At 44.2% G+C, this 23,559-nt stretch overlaps 1 protein-coding gene across 1 annotated transcript in view; it reads right to left on the reverse strand.

The window, feature by feature from the left end:
• Positions 1-23,559, reverse strand: part of il23r (interleukin 23 receptor) — a 71,509-nt gene that overhangs the window by 17,072 nt on the left and 30,878 nt on the right. Inside the window, exons 10-14 of the mRNA XM_055641924.1 lie at positions 21,818-22,048; positions 19,480-19,581; positions 10,738-10,893; positions 6,636-6,767; positions 2,296-2,395 (exon numbers count right to left, since the gene is read on the reverse strand). Coding sequence (XP_055497899.1) covers positions 2,296-2,395; positions 6,636-6,767; positions 10,738-10,893; positions 19,480-19,581; positions 21,818-22,048 — 721 coding nt within the window. The remainder of the gene's footprint in view (positions 1-2,295; positions 2,396-6,635; positions 6,768-10,737; positions 10,894-19,479; positions 19,582-21,817; positions 22,049-23,559) is intronic.

The raw sequence follows: 23,559 nt of genomic DNA on the forward strand, positions 1-23,559 counted from the left end.
GATTCAAAATGGACTTTAATTTACAGCAATTGACTACTAAATTCCTTCCATTTGGCCTATAAATTAATGTAAATGAGATTTCAAAATCATGTTTTATTGTGAATTATTTATGAATATTATTTGGACACTTGGGCTATTTAAAAACGTTAATCATTTATTAAGAAATGGATAGATGTTTAGATCTAGTAATTGAAGTTTGAAATTAGCTACACTTGGGTAACTAACTAATTATATGCTTTAATTTCAGGTCATCCAAGTTAGATTATTTTATGTTTGTTTCAGAATGGTTCAATCTACGATAACTGAACATTTCATTCAGTTCTTTTAATTTTTAAGAAGGTTATGGCCTTTTGACAGCACACGATCACAGCTTTTTTGTTATGTCCATAGAAAATCAATAGGGAACAAGATGCTAATTTCCGAGTATGAAAATGGCCATAACTTTTTAAATACTTGAGATATGAAAGTGAATTAGGTGTCAAATTAAACTTCATTTTATGCTTTATCTGATGGGATAAATTACAGACTTGATTTTTTAAATCTCAAAATTTTGTAACATTGCTACACAATGGTTCCCATTATGAGGGAAGGCACAAAGTCCAGTCCCCGACCCCAGTTCCCCCATAGTCGGGCCAATTGAGGCCTCCACAGTTGCCTCTACGGAGGCCCGATGTTCCAGGCCGTTCTTGCCTGGTGATGTTGTTCCGACGTCGGGAGAGTCCTCTCAGCGGCATGGGAACCCTGGAACGGCCGCCTCCTTACTCGAGACCGTGGCTTCCGGCCGCGCCGAATGGAGCTCAACTGGCAATCTCATCAAGAGATTCCAGGCTAACGATACGCAGCTCCGCAACGGACCCAGCTCACCGGAGTTCCAGCTCAGCGACCCAGGCAAGGCACCGCCCGCCCCGCAATGGCGCTCCAGCGCTGCATCGCCGTCCTCAGACCCGCAGCTCCGCCGATGCCGATGCCGGTGCCGGTGCCGGTGCCGGTGCCGAGGGTCTGGGCGGTCCCCTCAGGAAACGCCGCTCCAGGCCCGCTGTTAGGCCGCGAGGACGGGTCGAGAGTGCAGCCCGGAGAAAAGCTGCATCTCCGACCAGGTAGGGACCCTGAAAATTAGTTTCCCCCTTCCCCCCCCCCCCCCCACACTTAAAAAAAGCTAGAACTCCTAAAACAAAACACTAAACTAACTAAAAATAAGAAAAAAAAGATGAAAGGACAGGACAGCTGCTGGCTGGGCAACCGTACACAAGACAGCGCCCCCTTTTTGCACAAGACAGCGAGTCTATTCTGTGATTCAATCATGGCTGATCTATCTTTCTCTTTCAATCCCATTCTCCTGCCTACTCCCCATAACCTTTGACACCCTTACGAATCAGGCATCTGTCAATCTCCGCTTTAAAAATATTCAATGGCTTGGCCGCCACATATGTCTGTGGCAATGATTTCTACTGAATCACCACTCTATGACTAAATAAATTCCTTCTTATCTCTAAAGGTGTGTCCTTTTATTCTGAGGCTGTGCCTTTCAGTTCTAGACTCTCCCATTAGTGGTAACATTCTTTCCATAGACACTCTATCCAGGCCTTTAACTATCCGGTAGTTTCAATGAGGGGTCCCCTCATCTTTCTAAACTCCAGCGAGTACAGGCCCTGTGCCATAAAACGTTAATCTGACATTAACTTAGTCATCCCCAGGATCATTCTCGTAAATCTCCACTGGACCCTTTCCAACACCAGCACCTCCTTCTTCAGATATGGGTCCTAAAACTGCTCACAATACTTCAAATGTGGTCTGACGTACTTTATAAAACCACAGCATTACATCCCTGTTTTTATATTCTATTTCTCTCAAAATAACTGCTAACATTGCATTTGCCTTCCATACTATCAATTCAACTTGCAAATTAACCTTTTGGGAATCCTGCACCTGCACTCCCAAGTCCCTTTGCACCTCTGATTTCTGATTCCTCTCACCGTTTAGAGACTTTAGTAACCTCTTCTGCACTCTGCTTCCCTTTAACTTCATCCATACATTTCTAATTAGTTGATCCTCCATCCCCCTATCCATGTCCATAGTTATGCAATTTGTCAGGATCCTGGTCCCAGCCCGGTTCAAGTGGAGTCTGTCCTATCAGAACAGCTTCCTCCTTCCTTAATACAAATGCCAATGTACCACAAATCCAAACCCATTTCTCCCACACCAATCTTTACTGTAAGGAAAGCATTTATTTTAAATATAATATTTTCCTGTTTAACAATTTGTTTGAAGATATTGTTGATCAAGTGAAGTACTCACCTTTGCCTGACTGATTTTGCAAGTGTCAGAGCTAAAAGGAAGGCTGATGGAATGCTTATTCCCAGGCTGAGCTGCAGTGGAAGGGCAATGCCATGATAGTCTAAAAATACCAATAATAAAGTTAATTACACATTACATCATTTTCATCTTTTCTTGAATACAATTTGAATATTTAAAAAGAACATACAAGTAGAAACAAACAAGTAATTTCTTTAAAATTTCATAATATTAGGGATTTAAAGAAACAAGCCGAAATGTCATAAGATGATAAGTAATAGTGGAATTAGGCCATTTGGCCCATCAAGTCCACTCCGACATTCAATCATGGCTGATCTATATTTCCCTCCTAACCCCATTCTCCTGCCTTCTTCCCATAACCTCTGACACCTGTACTAGTCAAGAATCTATCTATCTCTGCCTTAAAAATATCCACTGACGGCCTCCACAACCTTCTATGGCAAAGAATTCCACAGATTCACTACCCTCTGACTAAACAAATTTCTACTCATCTCCTTCCTAAAATAATTCTGAGGCTTTTAATTCTGAGGCTATGGCCTCTAGTCCTAGACTCTCCCACCAGTGGAAACATCCTCACCACATCCACTCTATCCAGGCCTTTCACTATTCTGTATGTTTCAATGATGTCCCCCCTCATTCTTCTAAACTGAAAGAATGAGTGAAATATAAAACTATTCGTTATGAGAAAGCCAGGTTAACGTGTTTCAGAGGTTGTACTTTCTGACACCCTCTAATGCTGACTGACTCTCTGCTGTACTGTACTATGTATAATCTCTTGGACGAGATATTAAATTGAGGACCTAGATATCATAGATGGATGCAAAAGATTCCACGCAGAACTGTAATGAACAGCAATGATGTTATCCTGTTGGTACACAGAGGTTACTAAAGTTGGTACACACGTTATCCTGTTGTCCTGGTCAAAATTTAAGATTTAAGCTCCATTTTTATTAAAATAGAATATATGGTCACCATCATTTTGCTGCTTTGGGAACTTGCAGTACACAAACTGGCCATCATGTTCCCTACATTAAAAGAATGAATCAATTTCTATTTGTCGCACAGTACTTCAGCAGACTGAGGTTGTTAAAGTTAATATCACATTTTGCCTCTCTGAGGGCAGTGCTCTGAATTCATGTGCTCCATTTCTCATCAATTGTGCTGGATTTCACATTTCTAAAACTATCCCCTTTAGGGCTAGAATGTATAATGTATGTTGTAACCACAAACCTTTCAGCTTTGTTTACATCTGCTCGGGAAGGTTGGTTAATCCTAACACCTATCCCCCAGACATTTTTCAGACATGCCCTTTATCTTTGACTCCATTATACCAAATGAAGACAAGAGTCATGAGTTGTATTCATTGGCCAGAAAAGGTCACACTCCAGTGCATTAGCAAAGGCACCTACTTGCACGGAAAAGCATGCCTTCCAACAACATAGACACAAAATGCTGGCGCAACTCAGAGGGGCAGGTAGCATCTCTGGGGAGAAGGAATGGGTGATGTTTCGGCTCGAGACCCTTCTTCATACTGATGTCAGGGAAGTGGGAGGTACAGAGATAAAACAGAGACATGTAAGACTGGTGGGAGAACTGGGAAGAGGGAAGGGATGGAGAGAGAGAGGGAAAGCAAGGGCTACTTGAAGTTAGAGAAGTCAACGTTCATACCACTGGGGTGTAAGCTACTGAAGCAAAATATGAGGTGATGTTTCTCCAATTTGCGCTGGGTCTCACTCTGACAATGGAGGAGGCCCAGGACAGAAAGGTCAGATTGGGAATAGGAGGAAGAGTTAAAATTAGAAACCAGGAGATCAGGTAGGTTTAGCCGGACTGAGGGGAGGTGTTCAGCGAAACAATTGCCAAGCCTCTGCTTGGTCTCGCCGATATACAGGAGTTGACACCTGGAACAGTGAATACTGTAGATGAGGTTGGAGGAGGTGCAAGTGAACCTCTGCCTCGCCTGAAGAGACTGTCTGGGTACTTGGATGGAGTTGAGGGGGGAGGTAAAGGGACCGGTGTTGCATCTTCTGCCGTTGCAGGGTAAAGTACATTGGGAGGGGGTGGTTTGGGCGGGAAAGGACGCGTTGACCAGGGAGGGAATGGTCTCTGCGGATAGCAGAAAGAGGTGGAGATGGGAAGATGTGGCCAGTAGTGTGATCCCGTTAGAGGTGGCGAAAATGTTGAAGGATTATGTGCTGTATGCAACGGCTGATGGAGTGGAAGGCGAAGACAAGGGGGACTCTGTCCTTGTTACGAATGGAGGGAGGGGGAGCTACGGGATATTGAGAAGACCCTAACGAGATCCTCATCTATAATGGAAGCGGGGAACCCCTGTCCCCTAAGAATGAGCACATCTCCAATGGCCTGGTCTGGAAACCCTCATCCTCGGCGCAGATGCGGCGTAGATGGAGGAGTTGGGAGTAGGGGATAGAGTCTTTACAGGAAGAAGGGTGGGAAAGAGCCTTCCAACAATGACATCTCAGTTGCATCACATGCTATGGAGGGACCATGCCCCCAAGTATGGTAAAGCATCGTTTATCCTATAACTAGAACATCGCTCAGTTGCACCAACTCTAATTTCAATTTTATTTCTCCCTTCTGGATGAAAATGATGGAAATATTTAATAATGCTAATAAGCAATATTTCATCACATTTAATCTGCTTGCTAAAATTTATTCTCAATTAAGTTCTGCATGGACCAATTGGCTCCTACCTTACTAACACTGAAATAAAACAGCTGTATGCCAGAAGAAAGGTAAGAACAACAACTCTAATGACAAAGTATACAGTCCGACATTGAACTAAATCAGCCGACTAAACATGAATGCAGTAGGTAAACCATATGGGGAGATATGGCATCAATTTTCCAGGCCTGAGACCTTAAATTGGCAGCACTGTGATGGACAAATGAGCGATATCATGGAAACACACTTGTTCCACGTTCCTATTATAACCATAAACAATTCTTGCTTGGACATAAAGCAAACTATTCAGTGCTTCAAGCAGGCCCATCAATATTTTCTTAGTGGACACTAAGGGATTAAATCTTAAAACCAAAATAAAAATATGTGATTGCCTCTTCCCCTCTCCATTCCCAATCCCATCAAAACCCATTTGTTCTGTCACCTCTGTATAGGTCGTCTTAAAGATGTAAATAAAAGCAATAAATACTGCATTTATTGATGAATCCTCTGCCCAAACATTAACAAGTTTAGTTTATTATTGGCATGTGTACTGGGAAACAGTGAAACGCTTTTTAGTTGCCTGATAGCCTATCAAAGAAAAGACTACACATCATTATAATCAAGCTGTCCATAGTGTACAGATAAATGATAAAACATTTAGTGCAAGATTAGTCCGATTATAGATAGTTCAAAGGTCCCTAATGAGGATGATGGAAGATCGGGACTGCACACTAGCTGAAGAGAGAACAGATCTGTTACCTAATAATAGTTGGGTAGAAACGGTTCCTGAAACTTGTATGAGTTTTTAAACTTGTACCGCTTGCCTGATGGGAGAGTGGAGACGAGAGAGTGAGACCAGACCCTCATTACGTTGGTGGCCTTGTCAAGGCAGCATCAAGTGTAGATGGAATCAATGGAAGGGAGGTTGGTTTGCTTGATGTCCTGGACTATGCCCACAACTCTCTACAATTTCTTGTAATCTTGGATGGAGCTCTTCTCAAACCATGCTGAGACGCAAGGCAATAAAATGCTTTCTACGGCACATTTGTAGAAGTAGGTGACGGTTGTTGAGGACAAGCCTTCTAAGGAAGTAGAGGCATTGGTGTACTTTCTTGGTCATAGCTTCAATGTTGCTGGTCCAGGGCAAATTGCTGCTGATATTTATTCCTAAGAAATTGAAGCTTTCAACCATCTCTACTTTGGTGCCATCAGTGTAGAGGGAGTGTGTTTACTACTTCACTTCCTGAAGTCCATCACAATCTCCTTGGTCCTGCTGACATTGAGGGAAAGGTTGTTGTCTTAGCACCAAGTTACAAGGTTCCCAATCTCCTTCCCGTATTGCTTCTTGTCATTATTTGATGTTTGCACACTACTGCGGTGTTGCCTGCAAACTTGTAAATTGAGTTGGATTGGTATTTGGCTGCATAGTCATGGAGTATAGAAACGGGTTGGGAACACATACTTGTTGGGCACCAGTGTTGAAGATTATTGTAGAGGATGATTTGTCACTTACGTTATTTACAGATTGGAGCTGGTTCATTGTGATGGTAAAATTAACATTTTAATTTTTAATCTGTCCTCACAAATCCCAGTGGGTTTAATTCGTGTGGATTAAAAACCTCTCCATTTTTACTCACCAAGTTTGATGGGTGTCCTTGCTCCCATCGCCCCTTCTCCAGCCGCTGTTGTGGCAGTCATATGAATGGTGTAAACTGTGTCCAATTCAAGTGTCAGCCAGTAGGTCCTTGCAGCAACGTTGGTGACATTATCTATAAAGGTAAAACCAATCCGTAATGTCCTAGGAATGCCACTGAGTTTTTTAAATATAATTCTGTTAAAGTTTCTGACAGTTTTCTCATGATACGGTAAATGTATTGAATATCAGGAGATGGAATTAAAAATGATTCATCGGGTCCTGGTATAAAATTCATCAGGAGCGAAGCAAAATCGCCATTTCTATTATTCTCACTTCACTCCTCTTTCTCCAGAGCTGAGCACATGTTCCTTTAAAGTATTCATTCAATTCCCTTTGTAAATTATCACAAAATCTGCTGCCACACCCTTTCAGTCAGTGCGTTCAGTTTCACAATTCATTGCCAAAGATTATTTTACCTAATACTAATCAGAATCCTTTGCCTTCCAACACTTCTGCCATGCAAAATATATATTTTTAATTTAGTCTATCAAAAACCCTCTAACATTCTAATCACCACAGTAAAATCTAGGCCACCGGGAACAACCCCAGTGTATTCAGTCATTCCACTTAACTGAAGTCTCACATTCCCAAATCCATTTCAGAAAACCTCCTCTGACGCCAAATCATTGTGATGCCCAGAGCAGGCCAATCCATGTTTAGCTCAACTTTCTTGATTTTGTATCCATTTTGTATTTATAGGACACAGGATCAAATGTGCCTTTTCTTTTCCAGGCTATGCTCATTTGGAGTTTTATGTACAATTTTGGTCGTCCCATTAGAGGAAGGATGTGGAGGCTTTGGAAAGGGTGCAGATGGGGATTACCAGAATGATGCCTGGATTAGGGGGTATTAGCTACATGGAGAGGTTGAACAGACTTGGATTGTGTACTCTGGAATGCCAGTGGTTGCAGGGAGACCTGGAAGAAACATATAATCAGTGGCGGACTGGGTCTAAAAATATTGGTTGCCAGGAGACAAAGGGGGCCCACTTCATCAGGGGACCACTTGATATAGGCGGCCCATTTCATCAGGGGCTCACTTGCCATCGGGCAAGCTGACACCCTGGCCAGTCTGCCACTGCATATAATATTATGAGAGGAATAGATAGGGTAGACAGTCAGAATCTTTTTTCCCAGGATGGAAAAATCAACAATCAGAGGGCATAGCTGTAAGGTCAGATGGACAAAGTTTAAAGGAGATATGTGGGGCAAGTTTTGTTTTAGCACAGATGTGCTGAGTGCCTGGAATATGCTGCCAAGGTTGGTGATTGAAGTAGATACATTGGTAGCATTTACAGTGAAAGATTTTGGATAGACATATGGATATGCAGGAAAAGAGCTATTTGGTTAGGTGCAAGTAGATAAGTGATGGTCTTGGCAATGGATGGCAATGTGGTTAACGTTAGCAAAATTGCAGATAGTACACATTGAGGAATGTTGTCTTAGTTTACACCAAGTTCTAATTCAGTTGGGAAGGTAGGTCAAAGAATGGCAATTGGAATTTAACTCTGACAAGTGTGAGGTGTTACACGTTGGTATGTCAAACCCGGGCAGGACTTACCCAGTAAATTGTAGAGCCCTGGAGAATGTTGCATAAAGGCGAGATCTGGGAGTACAGAAGCATGGTTCTTAAAAGTGGCGAGTCGGGTGAACAATGTAGTGAAGAAGGCATTTTAAATGCTTGCTTCATTGAGAGGGATATTGAGAATAAAAGTTGGGACATCATGATGCAGCAGTACAAGTTGTTGGTGAGACCCCATTTGGAGCAATGTGTGCATTTCTGGTTGCCCAGCTTTAGCAAGAATGTCTGAAAGTCAGAAAGAGTGCAGAAAGATTCACCAGTATGTTACCTGGGTTTACAGGGAGAGTTTTAATACTCTGGGACTTTTTCTTAGGAGGCTGAGGTTACAGGGAGAGTTTTAATACTCTGGGACTTTTTCTTAGGAGGCTGAGGGATGACATTGAGATGTACAAGATTATAAGGGGCATAGAGAAATTGAACACTTGCATTCTTTTTCCCTGGGTAGAGGGTTGTTCCCTGGGTAGAGGGTAGAGAGCATAAGCTTGTTAGAGGGGAGATGTTAAGAGGGACCACAGGGGCAAGTCTTTTTCATGCAGAGAGTATTCCATATCTGGAATGTGCTGCCAAAGGAATCTACTGAGGAGGATATAATTACAAATGTTTAAAAAGGCCTTTGGACAGATATATAGATAGGAAGGGTTAAGAGGGACATGGGCCAAGTCGGGCAAATGGGGTTAACCCAACATGCCAACTTGGTCGGCATGGGCAAGATGGGCAGAAAGGCCTGTATCTACGTTGCACGGCTCTATGAATCAATTCCTGGCCCTCAATCCTACAATCGCCCAGAGCAGGACCAGGACTGGATCACTAAGGGCGAGAATAGTACAATTAAATAAGGAGGTCACCTTACATGGCACTACTGTCACTTGCAATATGTAACCAGGTGCGGGTTACTGCTTTTTATCATTGATGGTTTTGGTGAATCTTGACATATAGGGCACGAGTGGAAATTAACACTGATAGCACTGTCTGGTAAATATTACTCATGCATTATGATGCAAATAGATGAGATGCTCTTTGAGTTGCCTGACATAGGCACCACAAAGGTCTTGACCAGCTGGAAGAAAACTAATGTGTTAACGTTGCTTTTCCGTTTGCCTCGTTAACACCTGATGGATGATGCAACTGCTGCAACAAATCGTGTAACAAACTGGAGGCCTCTGTTGCATTGACAGAAATATTCGGGTGAACAGAAAAAAATATATTCATTACCATAAACACTATTTTACAGGCCACAAGTGGAGAATCTGAAATACTCAGCAGTAATCTTTGCACTTTCACATTTATTTTGTTCACTCCCGATTCTCAGAAGATATAATAGAAAACCGGTTGTGTTCGTTGCTAAAGGAGTTCAGCTGAAATTAAGTGATCTGCATTGGCTTCTACGCAAACAATTTACATTTTGTAACAGCAACATACAGTAGTTGTGTTAAAACGAGAAAACAGGAGCAGGTAGGCCACTCGTCCCTTCATGCCTGTTCTGCCAAACAATATGTTCATGACTGAACCTCCCCCGTCCACATCTGCTTTTCCGTACTAGTTTTGCAGCCATCAATTCCATCAATCATCTTTTCAAAGGTTCAAAGGTCAGTTTATTGTCACATGTAACAATTAAGGTACAGTGAACTCGAATTACCATACCGCTATACTAAAAAAAAGCACCAAGACCCACAACTACATAAAAGTTAACATAAACATCCACCACAGCGGATTCCCCACATTCCTCACTGTGATGGAAGACAATCAATTCCAATCTTCTTCCTCTTTATTCTCCCGCGGTCGGGGCAGTCGATCTTTTAATAACATCTACTTCCTCTTTAAGGACACCCAAAGGTTAGCCTCCACAACCCTCCAGTATTAAATATTTTGGAGATTCCTAAGAAACTCAATTTTACATAACTGCCTCCTAATCTAATAATTCTGAGCACTTGTGTGAGAATGATCTATACAGAATGTATATTTCACCAGGGAATTGACAATACGAGTCATTTCCTGTTACGACAGTTTCCACAAAGCTTGTAATACTACTTTGTTGCTTTGGATTATTTAGCCTCACATACTGTTTACACCAATAATCAATATGACGTGTATAATATGCAAGATTGTTATTAAAGAGTTGCTGGGAATGGAGTTGAGGTAACTTCATACAAGAGTGCCTTTACCACAGGAGTACAGAAGATGGTGTTACGTCCCAGTGTGAATTTTCAAGACTGTGGTAATTTTTAAACTGTTCTCCCATGCGGAACTATGTCCCAGAGTGAATCTTCAAAACTGGGATCATTTCTAAACTATTCTCCCACAGGGAAGAGTTTAGAAATGAGCCCACTCCTGTGATAGAACCTGCAAGTAGAAGCTTTATAGCAGCAGGAACTGAACTATAACCTTTTATTTTCTCAAGACAGAAAGAGCCGAAAAATAAAATACAGAAGCTATATACAAATGTTTAAAGGAAACACACTTACACTGAACAAGATTGGATCCATCTGAACCTTTTTCTACGTATATTGTATAACCGGTGATAAACCCTTGCCGGCTTTCAAGTGGAATCTCCTCCCATTTTACTTGCACTTGGCTTCCATCAAATTTCATCAGTAACACATCTGGTCCTATTGTAGGTTCTGGAAGGACAGAAAATCAAAACAGGGGCAGGAGATAGTTCTGGTTGATAAAATTAAGGAGAATCAAAAGAGATTTTTTAGATACAGTTGGGGAAAGAGAGCAACTAGAGAGAGGAATGGGCACCTCAGAAACCAAAGCGGTCATCTAAGTGTGGAGCCACAGAAGATAGCAAGGTCCTCAATGGAAATTTCTCCTCAGTTTTTACTGTGAAGAAAAACATGAAGGTTAGGGAACATGGGTTAGTGAATGGCTTGAGGACAATCTATATTAGGGTTGAAAAGATACTGCACGTCCGAAGGTGATAAATTTCCCAGGCCTGATCAGATATATCTGAGGACACTGTGGGAAGCTGGAGAAGAAATTTTGGGTGCCCTGGATGAGATATATGAATCATTTTTAGGCCCATGCGAGGTCCCCAAAGGAAGGTGGCTAAACAGTGCCTCTATTTAAAAAGGGCTGCAAGAAAATGCTGGGAGCTCTAGACCCAGAACTCGGCACCTGTGACTGAAAACTTACTGGAGAGGATTCTGTGGGATAAGATATATACAGTGGCATCAGAGCTGAAGCTGGGTTGACAATGATTACACTAATCATGTGATATGATTTATTTATGACAGACAATACAGACAAGGAGGTCTGGGTCCACATGGAGGCACAGTTCCTCGTCGTCAACGATGAGGCACTGTCTCTTGGATTTGTCCCAACAGCTCACTCTGGCCTCAAGAAGAGGTGCGAGCAGTCTCAGGCTTCAAGCGAGCCTGTGAAGAGGTACGAACCATAGGGGGGTTGTCCACTTCCTCCCAGTCTTCCTTTCCTTCACTCTTCCTTTCATCCTGTCTCCCTTTTTCCCAGTCTCCCTTCCTCTGGGTTTATCAGGAGTAGGGCTGACGAGGTGCAGGTGAATGGATTCAATAACCACTATTTAGTGGCTCATTTGCCTGTGGCCTCGGCTCAGTGCAGAGTGCATGTGTTTCCCCGCAGCCAGCCACTGTTTGTGGTGCTGATCGCTGTCTTCCCCTGGTCTGTCAGCCGGTGATGGGGATCGAAGCAGGCCTTAGCAGGGACGTGTTGTCACATATCCACCACCGCCCCACCCATAGCGCGACCCCGGGATTGTAACAGACCCGTCCAGAGGGAATGCAGATGGAAAGCAGGAGAGCCCATCTGAATTCCCATGCTGCTCTCCGGAACAACGTTGGACTTGAAATGAGTAGTCTTGTAGAGAGAAGAACCAGCGTGTTATTCTGGTGATAGTGTCCTTGGCTTTTGGGTGTGGTCTGTGACGAGTGTAAACTCTCGCCCAGCCAGATAGTACCGTAACTCCTGTAGACCCACTGACGCCAAGGGCCTCTCTCTCCACGGCACCATATCTCATCTCGGGCAACATTAATTTCCGACAGACAGAAGTCACCAGGTGCTCCTCTGTGTTAAAGTCCCGAGAGAGGACGGCTCCCAGCCCTGTCTTGGAGGCATTCGTCTCTAACAATGAAAGACCTGTTGAAGTCAGGGTTGCACAGACTGGCAAACTTTTCTTCCACTGTATTTTCTCCAGTTGGCCCTTCTTGGTCAGGTCTGAGAGAAGGGCTGCCACTGAGGAGAAATGAGGGACAAAACAGCATTGAGAGCCAGCCAACCCCAAGAAGGCACATGATATCATGGTCTTGATGATGGGCTGGGGGAAATCCCTCACGCGCAGCAATTTTCTTTTCCTGTGATTTACTGTAAGTGGATCCCTACCGATGCGATCTCCCAGGTACTGTTCAACTGCAATGCTGCACTTCTTGGGCTTGGCTGTGAGCCCAGCCTGCTGTAAGTCTTGTAGCACCACCTGGAGGCACAGCAGGTGTTCCTCCCAGTCCTCTGAATGGATGACGTGGTAGCCTGCAGCATATTGGCGGTGGAGGCGGAGGATAATGTCATGCGCTGAACGATGGCAGAGGCACCATGGAGGAAGGGCAAGGGGAAGAACCATGTACTGCCATTATGTTGAGAAGGCAGTTTTTTTGTTTAGCAGAGGAGGACGGAGGGATTTGCCAGTACTCTTTTATTAAGTCCAAGGTGGAAATATACTGCGATCTACCCGCGGCACAGTGGCACAGTGGTAGAGTTGCTGCTTTACAGTGCCAGACACCCGGGTTCAATCCTAATTGTAGATGCTGTCTGAAAGGAGTTTGTACGTTCTCCCTGTGACCGCGTGGGTTATGATCGGTTAATTGGCTTCTGTACAAATTGTCCCTAGTGTGTAAGATAGAACTAGTATACAGGTAATCACTGGTCGGTGTGGGCAGAAGGGCCTGTCCCCATGCTGCGCCTCCAAAGGGGTACTGATTGTGGATGATCAGCCATGATCACATTGAATGGTGGTACAGGCTCGAAGGGCCAAATGGCCTACTGCACCTATTTTCCATGTATCTATGTAACTAATATCTCTATAAGCTCATCCACTCAGGACGTGGGATAGCTTCAAACTGGGAGACTTCTTGAGGCATCATCATCATTACAGACCTACATGTGCTATCAGGTCTGGGGTCCATTGTGATCGGGCTGGACCAGGGGCTGTGCGATTCCTCTATTGTGCTAAGTGATCTTCATCTGCTCCTGGGGGTCACCAGGAAGACGTCCTTAAACTGATCCACAAGTTCAGCCACCTGTTGCCGCTGGTGGGGAGAGGGCTGGTGTTCAGAATTCTCAGCTCATGCTGTGAGAAGGACAGGGGGCTCAATCCATTATATTAAAATGAGATAGAACTGTTCCGTCTTCTTCCTCTTGGGCTGCTGCACCTTATAGTTCACCGGGCCCGAACCACTCCATGATGGTGTAGGGGACCAGCCAGGTGGCCAGAAACACACTCAGCATTCAGGATCAGTATCAGGACTGGGTCACTGGAACATGCAGGGCTGGGCTGGGCTGGCCGGTTATAGTTCCTCTGATGAGCTCGCTGGGCCTCACCATGTGTGTTCTTATGATGGGTGTTATTTTGGTGAAACGTTCCCTCATTTGTTCTACGTGCTTGATCAGTGAGTGGCGAGTCTCCTTATTTGGGGCTGGGTTTGTTAGAGTGGTCGTCCATTCATGAAACTGCTGTGTGGCAACCATGGGGGAGAGGCCAGGTAGGTGTGCAGGACGTCTGCCTTGATGGTGTCATAGTCTGCATCTACCACACGGGGCAGTAAAACAGCCTCCCCATTAAGATACGGAGTCAAGATGTACATCCAATTTTGCCGCCCCCATCCTTCCCTCTCAACAGTCAATTCAAACGTGTAAACATTTGCTTGCACATCTTCCTGCTCTGCACATTCAGTGAGAAGCCCGTGGGCTGTTCGTATGCTCCTGCTACACCCCTGGGGCATGTGCCTTCACTGGCATGAAGCAGTGGTGATTCCATTACTCAAGCTACAGTAAGTTGTTGGTCAACACCTGAGTGGCCTCCTGGTTCCCAGAAGATTCGCTGTTGTTCGGTGCAGATCTCCAGAAAGTGTTGGATCAACTCCTCCATCGGGTGAGTAGCCAGTGTAGTCATGTCCACATTTTCCACCAGTGTGGCATCAGGGAAGACCCCCAGGTCGACAATGACCACACTGACACTCGCTGTAGGGAACACTCACGTGATGTGGCTAATTTAGAATGACAGAGAAAACTGACAATAAGGTCCAGGACCACATTGAGCCACAGTCCCTTGTCGTCTGTGATGAGGCGCTGGTTGTCTTGGATTTGCCCCAGAAGCTCACTCGGGCCTCAACAAGAGGTGCTGGCAGTCTTAGGTTTCTTCTGAGCCTGTGAGAAGAGGCACAATTAAAAGGAGGTCTTCCAATTTCTCCAGCTTCTTCCCTTTCTTCCTTCATTCCTGTCTTGCTGTTTGTTGTGCTGATCATTGGCTTCTTCTGGCCTGTCTGCCAGTGATGGGGAATGGTTGATGAGTTGAAATCCACAGACGTTGTCCATCTGGACTTCAGCAAGGCCTTTGATAAAGTTCCAGACTGAAGGCTGATCTGGAAGTTTAGATCATATGGAATCCAGGGAGAGCTAGCTAACTGGATCGAGAATTGGCTTCATGGAAGACAGCAGAGGGTGGTGGTAGAAGGTGTTTATCAGACTGCAGGCCTGTGATGAGTGGTGTGCCTCAGGGATTACTGCTGGTTCCATTGCTGTTCGTGGATGATTTGGTTGAGAATGTAGAAGGCATGATTAGTAATTTTGTAGATGACACGAAAGTGGATGGTATCATTGATAGTGAAGATGGTTATCAAAAATTACAGCAGGCTCTTGATCACCTGCATAAGTGGGCTGAGGACAGGCTAATGGAGTTTGATGCAGATAAATGCGTGAAGTTGCATTTTGTGAAGGTAAACCAGGGCAGACCTTGACAGTGAATAGTCGGCCCTGGGGAGTGTTGTAGGGCAGAGGGAGTACAAGCACATAATTCTCTGAAAGTGGTGTCACAGGTAAATAGGGTGGTCAAGAAGGCTTGCGGTACTTTAGCCTTTATCAGTCAGGGTATTAAGGATAGAAGTTGGAATGTTATGTTACAGTTGTACAAGACACCGGTGAGGCCACAACTTGGAGTACTGTGTTCTGTTTTGGTCATCATGCTACAGGAAGGATGTCATTAAACTGGAATGAGTGCCACGAACACTGGAGGACATAGTGCCATAAGGTGAGAAGGGGAAGGTTTCATGGAGATGTGCCCAGGAAGTTTTTTTACACAGGAGGCCTGGAATGCATTGCCATTGCCAAGGGGTGATGGCGGAGGCAGTTATGATAGTGGCGTTTGAGGATGTTAGATAGGCACATGGAAGTGCAAGGAATATAGGGATTATGGTTCATGTACAGGCAAATGTGATCATTTTAACTAGGCATCATGAACGACACGAATATTCTGGGCTGAAGGGACTGTTCCGGTGCTGTACACTTCTACGTTCCCTATTTTCAACCATCAAAACCGCTCCGATACCTAATTTCAATTTAACATTTCTGTGGATTCTTACACTCCTTTGGATTTATATCAAAACTTCTAGCTTCAGATAGATTGGATTTTCTTTCTTTAGACTTTCGAGACAGTTGTTCATTTTGTAACTTAGCAATGGACTTGGTCAATCCCCTTCTTCCTGTTAGAGATTCTTTTCAGGCTTACCTTTTTTTCCAAATCATCCTGACTGCTATATAATGCAGATGTGTGGAGTGTAACATAGGTGTGTGCAAAGGTCAGCATGTTTGTGAGGGGAAACCTAGAAGAGCTGGGTGTGAAGAAATGTAATAGGTTAGTTGACAGACTGGCCGGTGGGAAAACCTACAGTAACTGGCTGCAGCAAGGTGTCTGCAATAACTGGGAGCCTTCTCCTCACACTCAAGAGGGCATATGAATGAGGATAAGTTGTGTCTTTGGAGGAGCTAAGTAGGCTGGGTTGTGGTGTCATGGAAACCAGGCCAAGTAGGGCGTGGAGGGAGTGGCGGTGTAATGTATTTGCCCAACAGCAATGGGGCCGCACGTGGGTTACATTGTTCACAAGCAATGCCAGCATACCCCTTATTTGCTAGTTCCAGCTGCCTTCTCTTTTCAGCTGTCAAGGATTCCCATGGCCTAGAATTGCCAAGTAGGAAACATTACATTTAAACTAGCCAAAATATTAGAACAAAGCCTGAATTAAACATTATGATTATGGCCTCCCACACATTGCAGATTATTCATGTTTCCGAGTTAAAACGGAAGCGGGCAGGTTTCATAGATTGCCAATTTAATATACTCCAGGTAGTAATTGGAGGGGCAAGGGTTAAAGTACACCTTTGCGACACAGGCCTGTGTTCGGTATATATTTAATATGAACACTTGGTGGCCTACAAACATTCTTAATTTTCTTACTTTCAGTATTTCATTGAATCTGCAAATTTTCCCAGAAAACAGGTTATTTCAATTATGTTTTTCTGTTTCATTCAAGTAACTGTGCAACTAACAAACTCCAAAAAACTGTCAAGAAGCTTCATATTCACTACAGACAGCTGAGAATATACTCTGTTCTTAACACTGAGCTAGAGAATGCTTCTGAAAATCACAAAGGAGGACGTGTTCATGTTGCGAAATATAATTGGCAAGCCAAGTATTAACTGTAGCTGCAGAAACATCCTGTCCTCCTGGTCAAGTTGAGACCTGGTTCTGAGAAATTAGTGAAATGAAGAAACGCTGACACAGAGGGGCGTTTATACAAGGACTGGGCTTGTCAGTGCAGTATTTGATTGTTACCGAGTCATTCAGACAGTTTCCACATTTGAACCTAACCTGTGCCAGCCAGTTTAACAGTTGGAGTGCTGCAGGTTGCCGAGATATCCATACAGAGAAACAACTGGAATCCTAGTGTGTGAGGTTGATTGGACTGATTGTGATGTTTCTAGACACCAGAGGGCAGCACACAGGCACAGCTAACAGAACGACAACCTCAGTACCAGAGACCCAGATTCAATCCTGACCTTGGGTGCTGTCTGTGTGGACTTTTCTTGTTCTCCCTGTGACTGCATGGCTTTCCTCCAGTTTCCTCGCACATTGCAGAGGTGTGTGGTTTGATAGATTAACTGACCATGGTAAAACGTGTGTGGACGTGGCGCCGACGGACGAGAGGCCGAAGCAAAGAAGCCAAAACAAAAGAACCGAATGGAAACGGCAATAAACCGAAAGATTACGAAGACGAAACGCCTACTAACCGAAAGGATGGGACGCCTAAATGCAAACTAACCGAAAGGGCGGGACGCCTAAAAGCCAACGAACCGAAAAGCTGCGTCGTCTAAAAGCAAACTTACCGAATGGCCGCTCTGTCGAAACGCCACCTACCCGAAAGACGGCGTCGCCTACAGGCCAAAGGACCGACTGGCGCTCAACAGAAAAGTCCAATAACGGACATGACGTTGCTGGCGGGTGGGAACTGTCAGTGATTGGTCCAGACCCCCGCGTCCATCACTTCACTGTGAAGGCATGAACATTGTCCCACACCTCCGCTCCACCCGACCCGCAGCCTGCAGAAGGTGGCCGTGGGAGAGTGGGGGCTGTCCCGAGCGATACGCACCTTCGGCCGCTTTCAATTTGGTGCTTGGGTTCAGATTTCCCAGTCACCTATGGATTGTGTGGGAAAATGAACCCCACGCTCCCATCTCCCCCTTCTCTCTCTCCTCTCTCTCCTCTCTCTCTCCCTCTCTCTCTCCTCTTCTCTCCCCTCTCTCTCTCTCCTCTCTCTCTCTCCATTCTCTCTCTCTCTCTCTCTCTCTCTCTCTCCTCTCTCTCTCTCTCCTCTCTCTCTCTCTCTCTCCCCTCTCTCTCTCCTCTCTCTCTCCCTCCCTCTCTCTCTCCCCCTTCCCTCTCTCCCCCCCCCCCTCTCCTCCCCTCCCCCCCCCCCCCCCCCCCTCTCCCTTCTCTCTCTCCCCCCTCTCTCTCTACTCCGTCTCTCACCCGGGGGAGCGTCCCTCAGACACTGACCGCGATGCACCACCATCGGACCGCAACCCCCACACCAGGGTGATCCCCCTCCCTCCAACTCCTGGAACCCGACCGCGGGGACAGACGTTTTATTTATTACCATTTTGTTGTTTGCGAAACGCACCCAAGCTCCCACGCACAAAACAGGCAGCATCTCTGGAGAGAAGGAATGGGTGACGTTTTGAGCCGAGACCATTCTTCAGAGTGCGTCTGAAAGGTCCCGACCCGAACCGCCACCCATTCCTTCTCTCAAGAGATGCTGCCCGGTGAGGCTACTGTCACACAGTGACCCGGCCGGAGAGGCTGCTGTCACACAGTGACCCAGCCAGAGAGGCTGCTGTCACACAGTGACCCAGCCGGTGAGACTGCCATCACACAGTGGCCCGGCCATTGAGGCTGCTGTCACACAGTGACCCAGCTGGTGGGACAATGTTCATGCCTTCACAGTGAAGTGATGGACGCGGGGCTCTGGGCCAATCGCTGACAGGTCCCGCCCGCCGGCAACGTCATGTCCGTTATTGGACGTTTCTGTTGAGCACCAGTCGGTCCTTTGGCCTTTAGGCGACGATGCCTTTTGGGTAGGTGGCGTATCGACAGAGCGGCCATTCGGTAAGTTTGCTTTTAGGCGACGCAGCTTTTCGGTTCGTTGGCGTTTAGGCATCCCACCCTTTTCGGTTAGTTTGCATTTAGGCGTCCCATCTTTTCGTTTAGTAGGCGTTTCGTCTTCGGATTTTTTCAGTTTATTGGCGTTTCGGCTTTGTTTACATTCGGTTCTTTGGCTACGACTTCTTTGCTTCGGCTTCTTGTCTGTCGGCGCCACGTCCGGGTACCATGGTAAAATGTCCCCAGTGTATAAGTGAGTGGTAGAATCTGGAGATGATGATTGCAATATAGAGAGAACAAACAAATAGTGAGATTATGACAGTGTAAATGGATGGTTTATGGTTGGTTGTTCAGGGTAGTGAAGAGTATGGTTCCAAAATGGATTATTATAGGAATCCATAACAGAAAATTTCTCGCACTAAAGTCTGAAAATCAGTCAATCTCTACTATCTCGAGGGAAACTGAAAGATAATTGAAAAAGTAGAAGGAATAGAAGGAAAGGTTGGTTATTATTCTGATTACTTACTTCCTTCTACTGAATATCCCTGGGCTAAACACGATCTTCCTCGTTCATTCTGGTAAACTGCAGTAACAGATATATTGTAGCGTTTCCTTGGCATAATGCTTTCTAAAGAAACGATAAAGATAATTTATCACTAAACTGATCTGCTTTATGACCAACAGAACATGCAAGAGCGCATAAAATAAACATTCCATACAAATCTACACTAAAAACAAAACAGGTGCAATCTATCCCAGAATGACTTCTACTTTCTTTTTTGTATGGCTTTGTAAATATTTGATTAGTGTTTAAATGTAAATAATTTGGTGTACATATAGTGGCTGGTGTACATATGGTGTACATATAGCTGCTAAATTTGTATAAGATAATTACAAGCAGTTGAATAAGCGGTGGGAATTAATAAGCTTTGGCTTCTTCCTGCTTCTTTTTGGACACATACGATTTCATTTATTTATAGATATTGTTTATGACACTTTATAAATATTTTTTTTTTTTTTTTTTTTAATGCTGTTTCACACTTGCTTTTTATTCTTTTATTCTGTTCGAAATAAATAATTAAAATTTAAAAAAAAAAAAAAAAAAAAAAGAACATTTGATGCCAATTTACCCACTTTCACATCTTCATTATTCAGTGTCAATGATATTTCTATGATAGTAACATCACTATCATGAAGAATCCAACCCAATCTGCCAAGACCAATCCCTACAATCCACATCAATCCAATTTTATTCAGGGACATCATGGATTCCTTTCCTATTAGGTTAGAGATACAGCATGGAAACAGAGCATTTGGCCCACCGACCATGCTGACCAACAATCACTCATACACTCCTTCTATCCTACAAAGTAGGGACAATTTACAGAAGCCAATAGACCTTTCAACCTGCACGTCATTGGAATGTGGGAGCAAATGTTGGTAAACATTAAGGTGGATAAGTCTCCAGGACCTGATGGGATCTATCCCAGGTTTTTGAGGGAGGCAAGAGAGGATATTGCGGGAGCCTTGACAAGAATCATTGTTGCTTCTCTAGCCACATGCAAGGTCCCGGAGGACTAGAGAGTGGCCAAAGTTGTTCCTTTGTTCAATAAAGTAAGTTGAGAGAATGCAGGAAGCTATAGACCGCTGACATCAATGGTAGAGAAACTATTGGAGAGACTACTTCGAGATAGGTTTTACACCAATTTTGAAGCGAATTAGCAAATTAGGCATAGCCAGCACAGCTTTGTACATGGCAGGTCGTAGCTCACTAATGTGATTGAGCAGAGAAATGACAGCTAAGATTTAACCCGAAAAGTGTGAGGTATTGCACTTTAGAAGGTTGAAGGTACGAAGAGAGTGTACAGTTAATAGCAAGACCCTTAACAGCATTGATGTGCAGAGGGATCTTGGAGTACGTTCATAGCTAAGAAAAGGTGACAGCACCAGTAGATAGGGTGGTAAAGAAGGCATACAGTATAATTTGCTTGCCTTCCAATGCCTTTGAATATAAGAGTCACAAAATCACGATGCAGCTCTGTAGGATTTTTGTCACATTTGGATTATTATGTGCAGTTCTAGTTGCCCCAATACAGGAAAGATGTGGAAGCTTTGTAAAGAATGCAGAGGCGGTTTCAAAATGCTGCCTGGATTAGAGATTCAGCTACTGGGAGAGGGATAGATTTGAATTGTTTTCTCAGGAGCGTCGGAATTTGAGGGGAGACTTGATAGAACTATATACAAATATGATAGACATAGATAGGGTAATCAGTCAAAATCTTTTTCCCAGGGAGGAAATGTCCAATGGCAGACGACAATGCTATAAGGTACGAGGGGGAAGGTTTAAGAAAGATTTTTTGCACAGAAAGTGGTGGGGGTCTAGAAAACATTAGCTGAGGTGGTGGTGGAGGCAGATATGATAGTGGTGTTTAAGAGGCATGGAAATGGAAATGGAAATGCAAAGAATAGTGGGATATAGATCATGTGTAGGCAGGTTGGACCAGTTCAGCTAAGCATTATGTTTGGCACATATATTGTGGGCCTTTGCTGGACTGCTCTATGGTATATGTTAACTGGAGCACCCGGAGAAAACCCATGCAGTCACGGGAGAAAGTGCAAACTCCGTACAGACAGCATCCTAGTCAGGATTTGATCCTGGTGCTGTAAGGTACTGTACCACAGTGCCGCTGTGTTTTGGAAAATGGCATTCAATAGTCATGTTGTCGAGTAATGACCATGCGATACTGTCGCAATGAAAATCTTGCTTGCAGCTGTAGCACAAGTGTATAGACTTAGACAAACTAAACATAAATTATACATACATTACTCATAAAATCCTGCAATGCAGTTTATTGTAAACTTACTTCCTGATATTAGAAATTCCTGAGGTGAGGAAGTTTGTCCCATAAACAAAGAGTGATTTTCCCAAGGCAGCCTTTTCCAATCAAGCAGCTCCTTGTTGCTCTCAGCTACCTCGATCCAGTCGACTACATAAGCCAGCACTGGTTCACTGGTTTCATCTGGCGGTTCCCATTTGACAAATATTCCAGAGTCTCCAGCAGGTAACACCTTAACGTTTCTGGGAGCCATTAGTTCTGTTTGGCGATAGAAAAGGCACAACAGTGTTGTTCAAATTAAACTAGTCTCCATTCACGTTAGAGTCATAGTCACAGTACGTTCAAAGGCCCTTTGGCCCAACTTGCCATGACCAGCAAGATGCCCGATCCAAGCTAGTCCCACTTACCTGCATTTGGTCCATATCCCTCTAAACCTTTCCTATGCATGTACTTGTCCAAATATATTTTAAATGATGTTATTGTACTTGCCTCAACTACATCTTCTGGCAGCTTGTTCTACGTGTACATCATCCTCTTTGTGGAAAAGAAGCCCCTCAGGTACCTATGACATTTACCCCCTCTTACCTTTAACCTGTGGTCTCCAGTTCTTGATTCCCTTAAACTGTGTAAAATAAAAACTGTGCATTCAGCCTATTTATTCCCATCGTGATTGTATACACGTCTAGATCACCCCTCAGTTCTCTGCACTCCATGAAATAAAGTCCTATCCTACCCAACCTCTCCCAATATTAAACTTTTCAATCCTGGTCACATCCTTATAAATCTACTTTATAGTGTTTCCAGCTTCATAGCACCTTTTCCAAAGCAGGGAGACTAAAACTGAATACAATACTCCAAGTGCGGCCTCACCAATGTCTTGTACAACTGTAACATAACGTCTCAACTTCTATGCTCCATTCCCTAAATGATGAAGGCCAGTGAGCCAAAAGCTTTCTTCACCATCTTATTTATCTGTGACACCACTTTCAGGGAACTAAGTACTTGTACTATGTACTTCTACTCTACAACACTCCCCAGGGCCTTACCATTCACTGTGAAGATCCAACACTGATTTGACTTTACAAAATGCAACAACTCACACTATCCAAATTAACTCCCTCAATGAATCAGGTATTTGTTTGATGCAGGTATCATACATGCAGGAGTTAGAATCTACAAAAACAAGTCTTTCTTACCTGAGAATGGATGGGGTGGTGGAAGAGTTGCAGAGACAATCATTATTAGAAGTTAACACTCTCAGGCTTTCTACCACTTACACGCAAATGTGTAAGAAGGAACTGCAAATGCTGGTTTAAACCGAAGATAGACACAAAAAACTGGAGTAACTCAGCTGGACTGGCAGCGTCTCTGGAGAGAAGGAATGGTTGAGTCTGAAGAAGGGTCTCGACCCGAAACATCACCCACTCCTTCTCTCCAGATATGCTGCCTGTCCCGCTGAGTTACTCCAGCTTTTTGCATCTGTCTTCGGCTGCAGAGAAATGTTCCTTCGAATCGGCTACAAGTGCATACTCTACACAACCCCAAATGGTGTTTCACATCAGGAAATTTACTACAATTAGCCTTTGGTTTCTCTGCTGTGGTTTCTCACAGTGTGGGTTTCACCTGTTTGGTGTGCTCCCCTCAAATAACAATAGGTGTGTTATTATTGGTCATTGAAAGACTTCAGAATAAAAGATGATTGACACATAAGTGATCAATGAAACAGACTTACAGTCAATGCCGCATTTGAAATTTCTAATAACTGAAAG

The sequence above is a fragment of the Leucoraja erinacea genome, chromosome 10, assembly GCF_028641065.1.
Source record: "Leucoraja erinacea ecotype New England chromosome 10, Leri_hhj_1, whole genome shotgun sequence".
In the NCBI taxonomy this organism is placed as follows: Eukaryota; Metazoa; Chordata; class Chondrichthyes; order Rajiformes; family Rajidae; genus Leucoraja; species Leucoraja erinaceus.